General features: G+C 41.8%; 1 protein-coding gene across 1 annotated transcript in view; it reads left to right on the top strand.

Annotated features, from left to right (window-relative positions):
* The window catches only part of LOC149472247 (ubiquitin-conjugating enzyme E2 E2), a 363,295-nt gene that overhangs the window by 29,562 nt on the left and 312,765 nt on the right, over positions 1–20,968 (top strand). Inside the window, exon 2 of the mRNA XM_089691029.1 lies at positions 9,915–10,099. Coding sequence (XP_089547155.1) covers positions 9,924–10,099 — 176 coding nt within the window. The 5' untranslated portion in view covers positions 9,915–9,923. The remainder of the gene's footprint in view (positions 1–9,914; positions 10,100–20,968) is intronic.

The following is a 20,968-nucleotide window of genomic DNA, read 5'->3' as shown; positions in this document are numbered from 1 at the left end:
CAGGAGCTCAGTGAATTCAAGTGTGGTACTGTGATAGATTGCCATCTGTGCAATAAGTCCATCCGTGAAATTTCTTTGCTACTAAATATTTCAAGGTTAGTGGTTAGGGGTATTATAACAAAGTGGAAGCAACTGGGAACAACAACAACTCAGCCACAAAGTGTTAGGCCATGTAAAATGACAGAGTGGGGTCAGCGCATGGTGAAGCGCACAGTTCGCAGAAGTTGCCAGCTGTCTGCAGAGTCAGTAGCTAAAGACCTCCAAACTTCATGTAGCCTTCAGATTAGCACAACAACAGTACATAGAGAGCTTCATGGGATGTGTTTCCGTAGCTGAGCAGCTGCATCCGAGCCATACATGACTAAATGCAATGCAAAGCTTCAGATGCAGTGGTGTAAAGCACGCCGCCAATGGACTCTAGATCAGTGAGGCCATGTGCTCTGGAGTAACAAATCACGCTTCTTTGGCAATCCAATGGACATGTCTGGGTTTGGCAGTTGCCAGGAGAAAGGTACTTGCCTGACTGCATTGTGCCAAGTGTAAAGTTTGGTGGAGGGGGGATTATGGTGTGGGGTTGTTTTTCAGGGGTTGGTATGGCCCCTTAGTTCCAGTGAAGGGAACTCCAAAGGCGTCAGCATAACAAGACATTATGGACAATTTGCATCCTCCTAACTTTGTAGGAACAGTTTGGGGATGGCCCCTTCCTGTTCCAACATGACTGCCCACCAGTGCAAAAAGCAAGGTCCATAAAGACATGGATGACCGAGTTTGGGGTGGAGGAACTTGACTGGCCTGCACAGAGTCCTGACCTCAACCTGATAGAACAGCTTTGGGATGAATTAGAGCAGAGACTGCGAGCCAGGCCTTCTTGTCAGACATCAGTGCCTGACCTCACAAATGATCTTCTGGAAGAATGGTCACACATTCCCATAGACACACTCCTAAACCTTGTGGACAGTCTTCCCAGTAGAGTTGAAGCTGTTATAGCTGCAAAGGGTGGGCCAACTCAAAATTGAACCCTACGGACTAAGACTGGGATGCCATTAAATTTCATGTGCGTGTAAAGGCAGGCGTCCTAATACTTTTTGACAATATAATGTATGTGAACAGGCACCATAGGAAGCAATGTTATTTTATATCATGCAGATTGGATGTGGCTCAAACCGAACCAGCACTAAAAATTGATTCAAAGATACAAAATGATAATGGAACAGTCATTTCTTTGAGTAGTGTAGGATTAAAACAGTCATGGCCTTGTAAAAAGAAATATGTTTGGATGAATCTTAGCTGTTAACTGCAAAGAATAAACGTCGTTACAGGTCACCACCTATGAAGGCCTGTCAACGTGTATGAAGATGGAATCTCTCAAGTGTCTGATCCCTCCTCCCCCGCACATAAAACAATGCGATTCCCTTCTGAATGATCACTTTGCTTTGGAACATAGGCCTCCTGAAAAACTGGGTGATCTGCCTAGTTCACTGCAACAGTGGAGATAGAAAGACTGCAGCTGTACGAGCTAATGCTGCCTGTGGTGACCTAGCCAAGAACAAAGCTCCTCCAGCACACTGACAGCTTCCTAGAGCTGCATTGAAACGCTTTGTTCTCATTAGGATAACATAATGTCAGCCTGCATCTGTAAAAGCTTTTCCAAACTGTTAAACATCATACTCGCTCCTTAAATTTGTTACAAACGGCCATAAATTGATTCCTGCAGCTATCAGCGCCTTCTCCTAAAGTTCTATTGCCCAGAAACAAATATGATAAAATTCTTTAAGTCTGCGAGTGAGCCATCCTGTTGTAAACTTTCAATGCAAGTAATAAAATGGGATTATTCTGCTGCAGCTTCAGGCCGAACAATTTACATGTCACGGAATGTTTTATCGAAATGTAACAGGTTTAGGCTAAAATTGGAATGCATGCAAATTGTGTTTTATTTATTGATCTGCTAGTTTCGGGTGAATGCTTACAGGTGGGAACTCTACATCAGTCAAGTCACCTAGAGATACCCACAACTTCTCATGTCTCCGGGTGACTTTATTGGGGAGGTCTCTGTACTGAAAGTGGAGTTCCAGCCGTTTTTGTTTTTTATTAAAAGTCAGCAGCTATAAAAACTGTAGCTGCTGACTGTTAATAAACACACACTTACCTGTCCCAGAGTCCAGCAATGTTCTCACCCGCGGTGTCCCTTCTCCCCTTCCCTCCTCCATGGTGCCGGCATCTTTACTGTGGGCACCAGGCTGTTACAGCTTGCGGCTTCACAGCCTGGTGCCCACTGTGCATGCGTGAGTTGTGCTGCGCTTTCTAATTGGTCCGGCAGTCTTCTGGGACCTGTGAAAGTTCCAAGGAGACTGCGGGAGGGAGGAGGGGGCTGAACTTCCGTCTCACTTTGCCGCGGCGAACTGAGCCAGAAGTAGGAGCGGGTACCTGTCAAAAACAGGTATCCGCTCCCCCCCAAAAGGTGCCAAATATGGCAGTGTAGGGGGGAGGAGGCAAATAAGCAGAGCTTCTGCTTTTGAGTGAAACTCCTCTTTAAAGCAGTATTAAACCCAAAAGTAAACATTTATCATATTGCAGCTTGCCAATTCTTACATGTGATGTTTGCATCATTTTTCTTTTTTAGGTTTTCATTCTTCTGTTTTCATCTGGTGATCTGGCCAGCAAGTCTGTTGTTTTTCAGAAGCTCAAGCTCTTCAGCAGAATGTATCAGTTTACATAATGAAACAAACCATTTACAACTGTCAGGGGTGATTAAAATAACAGCTTTTATTTATTCATGCAAAACCTTTATCCCAAAAGGAGAAAAAAACTGTTTGCTGTGAGCTGGAGACAGGTTTCAATTTGTTTAGTGTATTTAAAGGATAAGTTCACCTTTAGAAACATGTTACATGTTCTTCCTGTGTGACGGGAGTCACTTTGGGTGGGGGCCCATGGAACCCAGCTCACTTTGGAGAGGTGGGGAGACTCCTGTCTCAGCTCTCCATATCCCTCTTATGTGTAAATCACCCTGTGCCTGTTAGGGGTACAGGGTGATCTGTCCTAATATCTTGTGGGCTTTGTCTCAGACTGTGTAGACCCTGTTTAGGAGATAGGTGGGGGGTAGGTTGTTGATCATTTAATGTTATGTGGCTGCATCCCATTGTTCTATTGTTTGTCTGGCTTAGGAGCAAACTATTATGGGATGTATGTGTTTATGTGTATTAGCTTTGTGGGGGGGGGGTCTCCAGCAGCCCTCCCTCCTGATGGGACTGTCTGCTGGTGTGAAGTTTGAATACCTGTGTGTCTCTTGTTACTAAATGTAGGTTGCCCAGCCCTGTGTCATTATGCAGGGAGGGGGGATTGTCCCCTGAGTGTATATATATCTTGTATCTGTGTTCAAATAGGTGTCGTCTAGTCTTGTATGGTCGGCTGTGGTGTCTGTTGTCGTTGTTCAGACGGGGAAGCGGTATTCTAACGGAAGTACTCAAGCGCAGTCTGCGTCGGTTCCGTTACATCCTGTTTTTGGGATGGAACATGTAACATGTTCCCAATGCTGCAGTGCTGCAGTGGCTGCCCTATTCCCCCCCTCCCCTTGTGACAGAAGTACAGGGAGAAATTCCCCATACTAGCTGGCTCTTTTTAAAAACAGCACGGCCGCGCGGGTCTCCGCCCACACAGCCGCGTCATTCATTCACAGTGTTCTGTGAATGAATGAACTACAAGTCCTGGCAGCCTTAGCGGCTGTCGGCTTGTAGTTCCTAATGAACCGCCGTGAATGGACCGCCGTGGTAGTTCATTGAATCTTCCTGTCAGTGTATATGCTTGCCAGTACATCCTGTACAGGCAAGCAGATATAATGACAAGTCTGCAGGAGACCTGTGTGGCACCAGCAATCTGCTGATCGCTGGTGCAATGCTTTATTTTCCGGCAACCAAAAATAACAAATATGCATTTTTTTTACCTTCAAAAAATGTATATTTATCCTTTTTGAGCCTTTAAATCTGGTAACACATTTAACACTACCCTCCAACCAGACTGACTGCTGCTATTTGCTGTGCTTTCTGTGCTCATTCCTCCAGAGTGGTGTCTCACTAATACAGGAGTTGTGTTACTGAGCACTTCACCAGGTGAAAACAGAGGATGCAGCCACCATATCTAATGACTGGTTTTGGGTTTAATACCACTTTAAAGTGGAACTAAACCCTCCTATCCTTTACAGGAAGCTACGATCTTAGCCTCTGCTTGATCTGCAGATGGTGCTGTACATTTTTTCAACTATGATAACAGCCATTTGATGGCTTGACAGTTCAGTTGAGAGCCAACGTAAGCACTCTAATAACTGCAACAGTTATCATTCAAGACATGCCTTTAACTGCTTTGGGAAATAGATCAGTGGTTTTAATTGCACATTGAAGTGTCATTAAACTCTGGCTTAGAAAACAAATTCTATTCAAGTATGTGTTCCTAATTTTAAAAAGTACCTTCTGTTGCTGTCACCCAAATTCCATTTTTTTTTTGTTGCTGCTGCGATCCGCCTTTCTGTTAGCACAGCCACCCTCTCTTGCTCCCGAGATGGACTAGAGAATATCACCTATGGGATTTGTAATGTGCATAGAGCAGTGGACATGACTGCAACAAATGTGCACTGCTGTTCCAAACAAACAAAAATGAGGGGGGATAAGGAGAGGTTCAGGAGGTCACAGAGGACATTGCAAAAAGGCATAAAAACACAGTAATAAACTAGTTCATGAAAATAGATTACAGATCTTTTAAAGTAAGGTGGAGTTTGTGCTGATTAGTGGCCTCTGTCACACTACTTAGTCAACATGTAAGAGCAGAGGGTGGGGTGTAGAGCGAAACAGTGAGAGGAGATGTTAGGGTGTTTGTTGAAGACGTCCCACAGAATGAAAAGAGTCATGAGGGTGGCTTCTGGGATCGACTGCTACCCTGTTGCCACTCTGAATAGAGGAGTACAGTGAAATGGCAAGATCAACCAGGTATTTTTGAACCATCACAACATGTATAATAGAAAAGTTGTGCAGATAGGTAGAGATCATATTTTTGAATGTAATGAAAGCAAAATAAATTTGGAGTTTAATGACACTTTAAAGTGATTGTAAAGTCAAAGTTTTTTATTTAAATAACAAGCTTGTCGTACTTACCTTCTCTGTGCAATGGTTTTACACAGAGTGGTCCCAAACCGCCTCTTCTAGGGTCCCCCGCTGACACTCTTGTCTCTCCTTTTCTCGGTGGTACCCCATAGGAAGCTGCTTCCTATGGAGTACCAGCTACAGGCTCACTGCCAAGCTGCAGTGCTTGAGTCCATAGACACAGACAGCTGGGCCTGGCCCCGCCCCCTCCCCACCCCACCCCACTCCATTATCACAGGATTTCACTGACAGCTGCGGGAGCCAATGGCTGCCTCAGCAAAGCCCTGAAATCAGGGAAAGCCATTACAGACGAGCACAGCGCTGGATTGAGTGAGGGCACAGGTAAGCATGGGGGGAGTGAGGGGGCAATACTGATGGCAAAACATTTTTTACCTTAGGAAATGCATTAAGGTAAAAATGTTTAGGCTTTAGAACCACTTTAGGTAGTGGATGTGTATGGATTATTTTTGGAGAATAAGAATATAGTGTAATTTTGAAGTGATTGTAAAGGTACAACTTAAAAAAAAAAAACATGTTATACTTACCTGCTCTGGGCAATGGTTTTGCACAGAGGAGACCTGCTGATCCTTCTCTTCACGGGCCCCCGCCGGCACTTATGGTCCCTTCCCCCTTGCCCAGTATGTCCATAATATGTCCACAAGACTCACAGAGTGCAGCTCTGCCCCACCCCCTGCTTGCTCCTCGTTGGCTGTGATTGACAAGAGCAAGAGCCAGGAAGTAGGAAGAGACCCGGGAGAGCCCATGCTCTTGTGCACATTAATGAATTGAGATCAGGCTCAGATAAGTATCGGGAAGGGGGGGACTGAGGGGGGAGCTGCACACTGAAGGTAAAAAACCTTCAGCCTTTTGAATTACTTTATGTTCCCAGCTGTACCGATTTGATGGCAATTATTACTGTTGATGTCTCTACTAATTATTCATTGTGGTGATTGCTGCTTATGTAATGGTAGCAACTGGGAATGGGGGCTCGGAGGTAACATTCTGTTACTGTGTTCAAAAGATCTAAGCAGCCACTGGATGATTCAATCTATTAACATCCACCCAAATCTCTATAATCATGATGACATCTGATCTTTCCATGAAATAATCCTAGCAGTAACTGTATGAGCCTGCTTGAATAAATTCCTGACATGTCGCAATATACCGCAACACTATCAGCTTTCGGAAAGATTGCACCCTTGATTAGAAAAACTAACCTATACTAATCTAATGTTTAGCTGTTTTACAAGAATTTATTAGCTCAGTGATAAAGTGATTAGTAATAAAATATACCTTTAATATTTAATATCTGATTAAAAGTAGCAACAACACTTCCAGACACGTGACACTTCATAATAACCTTCCATGCTTCTTGTCATACATGTGCCTTTTAATTCCGCAATGGCTAAATTAATTCTGTTTGCATCAAAACAAAGGGTATGCAAAATCTTACAGTTCCTTTTCTTTTGAAAGCAACCAGTATAGAAGCCTGTCCCCTGCCAGCATGCTGTGGGGAAGGACTTAGCTGTTTGAGTGGAAACTGTGGTCTCTCTGCAGAGGTCTGACACATATTTCACAGAGTAGGCCATATAGCTTTGTAATCAACAAAGTTCATGCTCCATGCTGATTGGAAAGCTCTAGTTCTGACTCAGCAGTGTGCATGATGGACCTCAGCAGAGAGACTAATACTTACACTGAAAGTAAGGGCTCATGTACACTGCAGCTGATAAACTCACGTTCAGGAGCTGTTCTGCGTTTTTTTCAGCAGCCCCTGTACTATCCCTATTTTCCTATGTGTCCATGTACACTATGTCGTTTACAGGCAGTTGAGTTTACAGTTGTTTTTTTGAACGCACCAAACTTCCATTCAGGAGTAGATTTTACCGGCTAGAGAGAAAACAGGTGGAGCACACACCTAGTGCATTATCCAAGTTTTATTGTAGGAGTGAAAGAATAATAAAAACATACTCACAGACGAAGCATTTATCTAAAAAGCATAGAAAAATGACAATGGCCACAACGGCAGGCAAGGTGTTCTCACTGTCAGTGCGGTCAAATTGCTGACGCGTTTCGGGGACGAATCCCTTTCCTCAGAGCTGATGACCAACCTCTGATGCTGATGTATGATGAATGGAAAGTAAGAGCCTTGCCTGAGGCATCAACAGCAAGGCTCTTACTTTCCATTCATCATACATTAGCATCAGAGGTTGGTCATCAGCTCTGAGGAAAGGGATTCGTCCCCGAAACGCGTCAGCCATTTGACCGCACTGACAGTGAGAACACCTTGCCTGCCGTTGTGGCCATTGTCATTTTTCTATGCTTTTTAGATAAATGCTTCGTCTGTGAGTATGTTTTTATTATTCTTTCACTCCTACAATAAACCTTGGATAATGCGCTAGGTGTGTGTGCCACCTGTTTTCTCTCTATCCAGTGGCTGATTTCCCCGTCTGAGGAGGGCTGCACCCCTGAAGCATTTCCTTTGGTTGTCGCTGTCCTGGTACCCTTGGCTTCCCTTTTGGCTGTGCATATCCTGAGGCGCTGGAGAGTACATACGATATCCGGTTAGATTTTACCGGCGTTTCAAATGCCAAACGCTTGTAAACGCGGTTAACCGCATTTATAAGCGTTTGCTTTTAGAAGTGTTTTTTAACTCTTCCATGTCCAGATGCTGTCCAAAGCCATCATCATCAGAAATGCATGCAAAGTGTTTTCCATGTATTCAAATGGACCTAGCACACCAGCACAGCCAGTTCCAGGTTTTGCGTAAAGGAAAAAATGGTAGAACGTGCTGCATTATGCTCATGATGGGATCCATAGTGAATACAACCAGAAAAGACAGGTCATCTCAACACATACTGCTCTCTCTGCTTCTGCTCTCTCTATTTATCTCAAAATGTCTGAAATAGTTAATATTTTACTATTTTTCAGTGCATTCTGGGCATTTGGGAAGGTCTCCTGAGGTTATCTTTTAAAAACGCTTCTAAATGCAAACGCACATAAACTCGGTATGCAAACGTGGCTAAACTGACGTTTTTTAACCTACATTTTCCAGCAGTCAGTTTCCATTGTTCAGAAGAGTTTTCCAAACGTCCCGTGTACATGAGCCCTAAGTGTCTTTGTTTACAACATGTTGGCAGGAGAAAGGCTTTTCTACTAAAGCAGTAGCAGCTTTCAAAATGACCTGTAAGGCCTCATGCACATAGACGTTTATCAGCATACAAGTCCTCAAGTGTAAAATCCCTGACACTTTCCTGTGCCCCAGGAGCTACACAGACTGCATGCAGCCACCAATACAAGTAAAGGACTGTACGTGGCTATTCTTGTGTAAACGACAATTCCTTCTGCTTCTGCATACGTGCCTAGTGTATTTCTCTAAACATGAAAGTGGTGCATTTGGAGAAGTACACCAAAATGCGTTGATGCAATTGCAATTAGCATTTACTTTATTGGCTGCCTTATTGTGCATATGTGACTCCCTGGGTGCAGGAAAACATTTTACGCTTGAGGATTTGTGAGCTGATAAACGTCCATGTGCCTGAGACCTAAGACTTTATGCACTTTTTGTTTTATTGCACCTGGGATATTATTAGCTAATTTAAACTGACAGTTCAGTTGTAAATCTCAGACATGAAATATGAACATAGTATATCCCTTTATAGTGTGTACTTGTCTCAATTAGCAGTAATAAGTGTAATTTCTGTTTGCTGCTTCATTCTTCTGCTATTGGCTGAGTCACTTCTGATTAGGTTTCCTGACACCAAGAGAAAAATGGTGACAGGGGAGGGACCTCCAGCAGATTGAAAACATCAGCTCTGTTCCTGTGAGCTGTGTGGGGGGATGTGTGTCTCTTTCCTCTAATCTCAGAACTTTCCTCACTGAGCTCTGCAGAGTGTAATTTCAGCAATCCGCCCCCTTTTTTGTGAACTCTCTGACAAGCTTTATAAATGCAGTCCATTGAACAGATGTAAAAAAGAGAAAACTGCAGATAAACAGGTACAACTTAATAGGATTTGTTTTATCTCTCTTCACTTGAGGCCAGTCACTTTACTGGGTATATGTGAGGGTTTACAACCATTTTAAGACTGAATTATGGCTACTACTACATCTGGTTACTGGATTACATTGATGGTGTTACCAAGGGGTAAGGGCTATGAACAGGAAGAACTGCCTGGTGGTAGCTTGCACCTCCATTAGCATGGTGACTGCCTTGCAGCCACACGGCACTGTGCATTGCTTATACTGGATGCGCATAGCATGAAAAATCTGATGCTAGCTCCAATTCAAATAGGAATAATAAAATTCAGATACAGCGTATAAGAATGGATCAGTACAGAGTATAAAAATGGTTCATTGTTGGCTCTGCATAGAGTGATTGTTTAGAGCAGTGGTTCTCAACCTGTGGGTCACGACCCCTTCTGATGGTCCCCTAAGACCATCAGAAAACACATATTTCCGCTGTGTAAAGAGCAGCTACTGTGTAGAAAGCAGCTGCTGTGTTGAAAGCAGCCACTCTGTTAAAAGCAGCTACTGTGTTGAAAGCAGCAGTATTGGAGGTAAAACGACACTCATGAATTATAATTACTGGGTAAATAATTTTATGGTTGGGGGTCACCACAACATGAAGAACTGTATTAAAGGGTCACGGCATTAGGAAGGTTGAGAACCACTGGTTTAGAGAAAGGAAATCTGTAATTTTAATGTATGAAAAATCTTGTAAGTTATGACCATTATCAGTCTGATAATACAATTGTTGTAAATGGTAACAATTTATATTTTGTTGTCATGTAGATCCTCAAAATGTCAACTGAAAGCCAAAGGGTGGATGACAGTCCTACAACTAGTGGAGGTAGCTCTGATGGAGACCAACGGGATGGGGTTCAAAATGAGCAAGAGCGGGAAAAAGTTCAACCTAAGAAAAAAGAAGGAAAGATATCCAGCAAAACTGCTGCCAAATTATCCACTAGTGCCAAAAGGTAAGCATGACCCTGTTCTTTTTTATGATGAATCTGGTTCCTATTAATCATTCTCACACATGTGAAAATCTGCTATGTGTAAGGCAATACTTAATAAAGTGCAAAAGATCTTATGAAGGTCAAATATACAATTAATAATGAGTTATTTTATTTATAGTTATAAATATACCCTATATACATACAGAAATGTGTGGTTGTTGAACTATAATTAAAACTGTTTTTGTACGTTTCTTGCTTTCAGATATTTAGGGGATAGTGGAAACCATCACGTCTTTGTTCTCTAATTCACCTTTGGTCAGTTTATGTCTAAAAAGTGGTTGTTGGCATGTTTTTCGGTAAATCATTTATATAGCATAGCTGCTTATGGTTTAACCAAATAATTCACTGAGGATACACTATTTATCCAGAGAATTATGTTGCAATAGGGTTATATACTAAATAACCAAAATGTGTGGACATCTAAGCAGCAGACTTATATGAGCTTGTTGGACATGTCATTGCGAAACCATGGGCTTTAATATGAAATTGACCACATCTTTATAATATAACAGCTCCCTCTCTTTTGGAAATGCTTTCCACAAGATTTTGTAGCATGCCTGTGGAAATTGGTTCCCATTCAGCCAAAAAAACATTTGTAAGGTCAGGTACTAAAGTTGGACGAAGAGACCTGGCTAACAGTTGGAGTTCCGAATTATCCCAAAGATGTTCAGTTGGGTTGAGGTTCAGACTCTGTATAGGCCGCTCGAGTTCCTCCACACCAGACTCATCAAACCATGTTTTTATTGACAGAAAAGGGCCTCCTCAATTTGTTTTCATAAGATTGGAAATGCACAATTGTCTAAAATGTCTCTCTTTGCTTTAGCTTAGAAGACTCAAAACTTGATGCAGCCTTTTTCTTGCCTTTATCCGACCCTTGGGACACTATTCCTCCCACTAACACCAATGATGGTGCACTTTTCTTCAACTGACACCAACAATAATGCATAACTCTGGATTGTAAGCTCTAATGAGCAGGGTTCACTGATTCCTCCTGTATTGAATTGTATTGTAACTTCACTGTCTGCCCTTATTTTGTAAAGAGCTGCACAGACTGTTGGCACTATGTAAATCTTGTATTATAATAATAATAATTCCTCCTACTGATATAAACAATGGAACACTATTCCTCCCTCTGACACCAAGGATGGGGCACCAATTCTCCCACTGATGCCAACTATAGGGCACTATTTCTTACCTACCCATACTGACCACAGGTGCTGTGTAATTTTTTTTACTCCCACTGACCACCAAGCTTGAGACATTGTTTAATCTCCCGGACACTCTATTATTTTCTACTTCCACTGGCCACAGTCCAGCCCCCCAAAGTATAATAAACTAGCCTTTTGTTTCGAAAGCTAGGAGAGCCCCAATCTAACATTAACAGCGCTCTTCACTGGAAACACTTGAATTTGATAATGTGACAGTATATTGAATGTTCTGGTCATAGTGGATATTGAATAATGCGTCTGCTTTTATTGTCTGTGTTTATTGAATAAGGCTAAGAGCCAAGTTATGTAACCTCTAGCAGCCGATTCTGAAGTTTATTGTTAAGAAGCTGAAATTTAGTGTTTGGCTTATTAGGTTGACTTTGCTGTTACTACATTTATTAAGTGTTCTTGCAGAACACTTATTGTTTTCTCACAAATATATTCTTATTCCGTTTCTTATTATAGCCAAATTTGCCACGCTAACTCCTCCCACAGTTTTTGCACTACCAAGACAAGTAATATATCAAAATGTGCGGATTGTTCCCGATCGGATTGCTATTACTTTGTGGAACGTTTCGCCGAATCGTTCACGAAATATCGCCGTTTTTGTGGTGAAATTTTCCTATAGGAATGAATGAAACTAGAGTGGGAACTGACAAAGCTACAGTGTGAAAGGAAAAATCAGAACATGATTTGTAAACTGCCATCACTCTGTCATTTTCAAGCCCACCTACACATATTTTATATCAAAACGTTCAGCTATCCCTACTGTCACTAAAAATGTTCACGGCTAAGCCATACTCCTGACAGTTTTCACAATATGACCATTTGTTTGCAACTCACCCCTCCCATTGACTTTCATTGAAACTTCACTCACAGCCACCTGAAATTTTAGGGGACATTTTTAAACTGCAACTGCGACTTCATTTTTAATATTTCAGAGACATACTATACATCAAAATGTAGGTCTGTTTCTTGTGATTCTTGCAATATCAAGCTCTAGCATTTATACTTTTAAAACTACAAGTGTTTGAAGATGGCAATCGCCAGTGAAGTTGGCAAGTTGGAGCAGTGTGTTTAGAAAAGCCTGTCAGCTTTCTGACTGAGTGAGTTGCTATAGCAACCAAACATGACTCACAGACAGCTGAGTGAGCAAGTTGAAATGCAGTTCTCAGTCTATCAGGCTTGCCATGTGCACTGCTTACATTTCATCAATCACTTGGTTAGATTTGGATGCAAGAACACTTCACACAATTTCCCCCGAAATTGTAGATTTTCTAGTTACATATGTTATCCATACATTGCCCACTGAAAGCATTTTATTATATCTGAAAACATTTGTTGAGCTGATTTCTTCTGCTCTCTGTCTCTCAACAGTTAGTATTGTTCCTGGCTATCTCCGTGGACTACAAATGTAGTTCAAACACACTCCCTGTCCTAGGGTGACAGCGCTGTTCAGTACGATTGCATCCTAGCACAGGAAGTTGGTTAAAGGCAGGATTACCAGTTAAAAGTGTGGGAAAAAAAAAAGAAAATGAATGCAGCCACCACTTCCAAGGACCACTGAGTTGCAATTCTACTAATTTGTATTTCTGGGTTTTGATACGCTTTAAGGATGCAAATACAATTTGAAAAATGTAAAGCACTCTGCAGCATAATAAAGCTTCATTTTTTAGAGTATGATTTATAAGAAATGTTGATTATGCCACCCACTGACTATAATGTCATGCACTGCATACATAGCTTTTTTACGGTTGCAGCACACCTGCTTGCACAGATGCAACATTACTCATTTTCATGCTGAATAGATAGAAAATCAAGATAAAGCATGAATATGTGAAATCCAGGCTGAATTGCAGCACGTGTCTAACAGTGGTGCTAAAGACATGAGTTTTTTTTACCTTAATGCATTCTGTGCATTAGGGTAAAAAACTTCTCTGTGTGCAGCTCGCCCACCCTTATACAGCCCCAATTCCCAAAAAGTTAGGACCCCGAGTAAAATCTACATAAAAACAGGATGCAATGAGTTCCAAATCTCCAGACCCTTGTTCTATTCAGAAATAGAAAACATCAAATGTTTAAACTGAGAAAATATACCATTTTAAGAAAAAAATAAGGTAATTTGGAAATTGATGACAGCAACATGTCTCAAAAAAAGTTGGGACAGAGCCATGTTTACCACGGTGTATGATCTCTTCTTTTTACAACTTTGTAAACGTCTGAGAACTGAGGAGACCAGTTGCTGGAGTCTTGTGAGAGGAACGTTGTCCCATTCTTGCCTGATATAGGATTCCAACAGCTCAATAGTCCTAGGTGTTTCAAGATGTGCCAAATATTTTCAGTTAGGTCTGAACTGCAAGCAGGCCAGTTAAGCACCAAGTCTCTTCTACTAGGAAGTCATGCTGTTTTCATAGGTGCAGTGTGTTGTTTAGCATTGTCCTGCTAAAATATGCAAGACCTTCCCTGAAAAAGACATTGTCTGGATATGATTCTATGATGAGCATATGATGCTCTGAAACCTGGATATACAGTTAGGTCCATATATATTTGGACACAGGCACAATTTTAGTTTTTTTCAGGTATTTTCGAAACATATTCAAGCTATAGTTATATTATAGATATGGGCTGAAAGTGCACACTCTCCGGTTTAATTTGAGGGTATGTACATCCAAATTGGAGGAATGGTTTAGGAATTACAGCTCTTAAGAGTAGCCATCCCCCCTTTTTCAAGGGGACCAAAAGTAATTGGACAATTGAATATAATCATAAATAAAATGTTACTTTTGAATATTTTGTTGAGAATCCTTTACTGGCAATGACTGCCTGAAGTCTGGAACCCATGGACATTACCAAAGACTGGGTTTCCTCCTTTCTGATGCATTGCCAGGCTCTAACTGCAGCTGTATTCAGTTGTTCTTTGTTTGTGGGTCTTTCTACCTTTAGTTTTGCCTTCAGCAAGTGAAATGCATGCTCAATTGGGTTGAGATCAGGTTATTGACTCGGCCATTGCAGAATATTCCACTTCTTTTCCTTTAAAAGCTCCTGGGTTGCTTTTGCAGTGTGTTTTGGATCATTGTCCATCTGTACTGTGAACCGCTGTCCAATCAACTTTGCTGCATTTGGCTTAATCTGGGCTGCCAGTATATCTCTAAACACTGCAGAATTCATCTGGCTGCTTCTGTCACAACATCAATAAACACCAATGACCCAGTGCCACTGAAAGCCATGTATGCCCATGACATCACACTGCCTCCACCATATTTTACAGATGATGTGTGCTTTGGATCATGAGCTGTTCCAAGCCTTCTCCACACTTTTTTCTTCCCGTCATTCTGGTACAGATTAATCTTACTTTCATCCATCCAAAGTATGCTTTTCCAGAACTGGTCTGGCTTTTTTAGATGTTTTTTGGCAAAGTCTAATCTGGCTTTTCTATTCTTCAGGTTTATGAATGGTTTGCACCTTGTGGTGAACCCTCTATATTTGCTCTCGTGAAGTCTTCTCTTGATTGTAGACTTTGACAATGATACGCCCACCTCCTGGAGAGTGTCCTTCACTTGTCTGGATGTTGTGAATGGGTTCTTCTTTACCATAGAGAGGATCCTGCGATCATCCACCACTGTTGCCTTCTGTGGGTATCCATGCCTTTTTATGTTTCTGAGCTCACCAGTGCGATCTTCTTTCCTCAAAATGTACCAGACTGTTGATTTGGCCAATCCTAATGTTACTGCTATCTCTCTGATGGATCTGTTTCATTTTTGAAGCCTTACAATGTTTCACTTGCATGGACAGCTCCTTTGAACGCATGATGTAGGTTCACAGCAATAGATTCCAAATGCAAATACCACACTTAGAATCAACTCCAGACCTTTTACCTGCTTAACTGATGAAGAAATAACGAAGGAGTATCCCACACCTGGCCATGAAACAGCTTTTGATTTAATTGTCCAATTACTTTTGGTCCCTTGAAAAAGGGGGGGATGGCTACCCTTAAGAACTGTAATTCCTAAATCCTTCCTCCAATTTGGATGTACATACCCTCAAATTAAACCTGAGAGTGTGCGCTTTCAGCCCAGATCTATTATATAACTATAGCTTGAATATGTTTTGGTAAATCCCTATAAAAAACTAAAATTGTGCCTGTGTCCAAATATATATGGACCTAACTGTAGCACAAACCGCATCAACAAAGATTAAAAACACCAGAGAAACAGCAATAATCCAGTGTAGCAGGTGGTATAAATGCTGTCGGGGGTTCCTGACGGCAGACGTGCATGTCATCTCGTAGCCACCACAATGTCTACATCAGCCTTTCTCAACCTTTTTAACGTAGAGGAACCCTTGAAATAACTTTCTGATCTTAGGGAACCCCTGCTATATATTGCTATATCTACAACTCATGATGGATTAGCGTGATGGTCAATGGAAAGAATGTTCCTTACACTTGTAGTCACTGAGAAGAATTACCCCCCTTACAGATAGCTAAAAGGATCAATGGTGTCAGTAGGAGCTTATCTGAGAAGCAGAAATTGCTCATTGCTCAAGGAACCTCTAGCAGCCTATGGAGGAATCTTGGTCTACTGTACATTTTTGTGTTGGCTTCTTCACACTAAGGTTCCATGCACACTGGGCTTAAAAAATACCAGTTCTTTTGGCAGAGAAAAAAAGTTTATATAGAGCATTTTAGTAATAGCGTTTGGGAGCGTTTAACACTTTTTTCTGCCAGAAAACTCCTCTCAAAAACCCAGACCATTTTTTTTCTGCCTCTAAACGCTGAGCTTAAAACATAACTCTAAACATCCTAATGTGCATGGACACATAGGATAACATTGAGCTGCTTCTACAGGCAAAACGCAAAAAAAACCCTGCGTTTTTTTAAGCTCAGTTTTCATGAACCCTTATCGGAATCCCATGAACTTTTATGGGGCTGGGAACAAGGGTTTAACATTAAAACACTCCTACTATGGCAAAACAATCCTTTCAGGGTCATCTTTTAAACTTTGTATACAAAGATGACAAGAGAGCACTTTGAGATTTGAAAACTTTTCTAACTTTTTAAAAGCACCCACATGCCAGCACATAATCTGATTGGCTTGTTACATACAAGTAATTAGAAAAGGTTTACTAATTGACAGCTGCAGCCTCAACTTTTGTACCAAGTTGGCCCAAGGTGTAGCAGATTTAAAATAAAGGGTTAGGTGTATTTTGTACCCATTACTATTGTATTTGACCTTAGGACAGTTTAAATGTCCAGGCATGAAATAGGCACAATCCACTAAGATAAATTAAGTATTTCAAAGTAAAGTGATTGTGAACCTCAGACATGAAATAGGGACAAAGCATATCCAGAGCACTAAGTGTTATTTCTGTCTGCTGCTTTGTTACTCTGCTTTCAGCATGAATCACTTCTGACAAGTTTTCCTTACACTGGGAGAAAAAGGGTGACAAGGAAGGGTCCTCCAGCAAATTGGGATCCTCAGCTCTGTTCCTATGAGCTGTGTGGATGGGGGTTGTCTCCTCCCTCTAATCAGCTCTCAGAGCTCTCCTCACTGTAACAGTGTAACTTCAGCTCTCCACCCCCTTTTTTCTGAACTCTCAGACACCTTTTATAAACTCAGCTCTTTGAAAGCAGAGAAGAGAAACTGCAGATAAACAGGCACAACTTATGTAGGAGGATTTGTTTAATCTCTGTTTGACACCTGAGGCTAGTCACTTCACTTTGTATATGTGAAGGTTTACAACCAAAATATGATAAATTCTTAATATAAATGTTCAAGCTGCAAACATCAATATTTCTGTGGTGTGAAATTGTTACCTTTTGACACAAAATGGCCGTTCAACTGTTGAAAAGTCTTATGTTCTCCTAAAATATTTTATATCCTAAAGCATAATTTTCTTACCACCTCAAATGACTTTTTCAGTTAAATCTCTCTCTGAGAAATCCATTTTTTTATCATAAGAAAAAAGAAACCAAATATAGCAAAGTATTGAAAGTGCCACATGGTTATGCTGAATTGAACCTATTGTGTTCCACTCCATGTATGAAGAAAAGGGACATGGAGCTCCTCCATGGATGAGACTAGAACAGCATAAAGGATTAGCAGCCTTTTCTAATGTGTCACTAGGTTGAGGGTATCTTAGGTCTTCAGCTATTGAAAGTGAAGCTTGCGTAAACTGTGTCCCTGATTGCCACTGTGCACTTCTGGAGTACAACCAGTACGTTCACAAAATGTCTGTCTCCATTATTATAGTGTATGTGGTTTCCCTAGTGTATTACAGATCACAGCGCTGGATGTTTTCATGCTAATCTATGCACACTGTTTGCTTCTCTCTGCCTGGTGTGATGATGACGTGACTGATTAGAAAGAGAATTCAGAGGGGAACACTGCACTAAGCAGCTGACAGCATAGACGGCTGCTTGCTGTCCCATTGTCTGTTTCTCAATCATCCTTTATAGCTGCAAGAATAAAGCACCTTGATATTTCCGCAGATTTTCATGCATATATAATAAATATAATGGGATCTGAGTTATCACATTTCACATTTGGTCGATCACTGGTAGAGTGCTGTATTATGTTAGCTGTGGATTCAAGTTGAAGTTTGGAATTCAGGTGATAACTCATACCAGCTAACACAAGTTTTTAAAGAAGCATGTTTTTGAAACCTGATGAGTTTCTTTGTCAGACATTATACAGTACTGAGACTGAAAATCACATAATTGTACAATGAGATGTAGTTTTCACAAACCTCCCATTACTCGGTTATAGACCAGTGGTCTCCAACGTGTGGCCCTTTGCTGGCTTAAAGGAGAAGTACAGCCAAAGCTCTTTTTGGCTGTACTTGTCCTGTGGATCACAGAAGTGCAGTTTAATCTGCACTTCTGTGACCGCTTCAGCTGACAGTGGAAAAGATCCCCAATTTAAAGTCAGGATCCACCCCAGAGTCTGGAGCAGCACCTAGCTCAGCCTCTCAGCTGCTTCCGCTTCCTCACCCTCCACAGCCCTGCGCTCCAATGAGCGGGGTTGCGGAGCAGACAGCTCTCTTAGTCATGTGATCGCTGAATTCTCACACTTAGGGCTCGTTCACACTTGGCTGTTTTACCAGTGCTTGCCAAAACACCCCTATAGCATTTGGCAAGCGTTGGTCCGGCGTTTGCGGAGCATTTTTTAACACTCGGCAAACGCTCCGCAAACGCCGCATGCGCAGTTTAGCAGCGGTTGCTAGGTGTTTGCCGAGCGTTAATAACGCCCCACAAACGCCTATAATGCAGTTTGAGTGGTGTTACCGCTCCGCAAACGCCTTGCAATCGCACCGCAAACGCTGGCCGGGCGTTTGCGGAGCGACATTATAGACGAGAATAGGAGGCTTCAACGCCTCCTGACTCGACCAGAGGCGTCCGTTTTGCCGCGACGCAAACGCTCCCGTTAGAACAGCACCATGTGCTGTAATGTGCAGAATTGGCAGAGGCGTTTGGGAAACCTCTCTGCCGCCTGCACACAACGCTAGTGTGAACATAGCCTTAGAGTCGGCAGGGGACCGGTGCTGCATCCACCTAGGTAAGTATAAATGGGGGAGGGGGGAAAGCCCAACTTCTCTTTTAATTGCAGTATTCCTCTCACTGACAACATTAGGGGTGCTATTCCTTCCAGTGACATCACGATGTGACACTATTCCTTCTGCTGACACCAATGGAACACTTTCTCCCACTGATAGCAATGATTGGGCACCATTTGGGATGAATTAGATTGGAGACTACAAGCCAGGCCTTCTCGTCCGATATCAGTGCCTGACCTCACAAATGCACTTCTGGAAGAATGGTGAAACGTTCCCATAGACACACTCCTAAACCTTGTGGACAGCCTTCCCGGAAGGGTTGAAGCTGTTATAGCTGCAAAGGGTGGGCCCATTCAAAATTAAACCCTACGGACTAAGACTGGGAGGCCATTTAAGTTCGTGTGTGTAAAGGCAGGCATCCCAATACTTTTGGCAATATAGTGTATCAGGTCGTGTACTGATATTTTTTCATTAGGAATTCCACAAAAAAGGTACAGTTTCAGGGCACTGCTTGGGCACAGTTTACATTTCTTAAAGTGTTACTAAACTCACATTAGTAAAATCAGTCTGTATATGCAGTAAAGCATGCTTGTTATACGCACTGTGGAGCCTAAGGGGTTAATCCGCATTGTGTAATAGGCTGTTTGATTTTTTGTCTTCTCTGATACTCCCCTTCTTTTCACAGTACCCAATTCATCTGCTGATAGTACAGAGCCCTAGAAGGCACTCTGCTCATGCTCAGTTTGCTGTGTATTGCTAGAGAGGTTTTTTTCTGCATGTGATCGCCACAGGGCCAATCAGCAATGTCCATACAGAGGGTCAGGGGTCATGAAGTCTCATAGGACAGTCAAAGGAGAATGAAAACTCCTCCTGCATACTTTAACCAATGCTCTGCTGGACACAAGGCTGCTATAGACTGCTGATGAGAAAAGGTATTTAGCAGTTTATATTTATTAAAATAATTGCATTTCCATGTTCTGTCTCCTGTGGAATACCAGAAATAGTGAATACAGGACCCTAGGTAGTAACATTTTAAAGAATATGTCAACCCAAATTTTCATATTCCTGTTATGTGGCTGCTGTCCCATGTACTTGTAGGAAAATATATCCTGTTCTCTCTGTATTGCTTCCTTTGTGTGAAATCCCTGGTGTTCCTGCCAGTCCCTCTGCTTTCCTGTGAAAAAAAAACTGACCACACCAGGCAGGAGAACATAGCGTGGCCAGGTTTCTAGCTGCACTGACACGCCCCATCTCCCCCCCACACACACACAGCCATTCTCTGGGCAGATCAGTGTTCTGCTGTTTCTCCTTCACAAGCTCTCTAAGCTACTTATGACAGTGAGAACAGAGGGTATGTGATCACTTATAAAAAAGGGGGGAAATGGTATTTAGAATGGTTTTTATGTGTATACACAATTGTTTTGCCTTTCATTTCTGTTTTAAACTGAATGATTTGTTTTACAAGGTGAGGGTTTACATATACTTTAAAAAAGCATATCTTCTGTTTTGAGTTCTGTCCACTTTGTGATCAAAATTGAGAGTTGCCAAGTACTACTTCATTTTACATACCGTATGTATGGGTTTATTTCACAACACCTGGGTATAATCATGATGAAAAGAAATCCACTATAGAACTGGTCAGTTTGCCCCCAATCTTTCACTGTCCAAGTCATTTCTTTCTAAATGTGTAGAAAGCAATCAGGTTGAAAGGTCATATTGTGATTTTCCCTTTGAGGCTTTTGACCCCTACAAACATTGTTTCCATTATCCATGCCTGCACATGTCAGCCTCTTGACCTCTAATGAGCATTTAATCTGTCCAAACAAATAGTGGCTGGTTTAGAAGTTAATAGGATGTGATTCTCACTTAAATCTCTGTTGTGTGTCTTGGACTAGTGTAATGCCTGGTACACCCAATCAAAAAATCGGACGCAAAATACCACTTTCAAAGCGATTGTACAATAATCTGTTAGTACACATCTTTTGAAAGTCAATCATGACAGTTTATGCAAAATTATCCAAAGGCACAAACACAAACTTTTTTCTTATATGATACCAGAACAAACGGT

The sequence above is a fragment of the Staurois parvus genome, unplaced genomic scaffold (assembly GCF_062004578.1).
Source record: "Staurois parvus isolate SC_StPar_1 unplaced genomic scaffold, SC_StPar_1.0 ptg000021l, whole genome shotgun sequence".
In the NCBI taxonomy this organism is placed as follows: Eukaryota; Metazoa; Chordata; class Amphibia; order Anura; family Ranidae; genus Staurois; species Staurois parvus.
The sequence above is the reverse complement of the archived record's forward strand: the minus strand, read 5'-3'. Positions and strand labels throughout refer to the sequence as shown.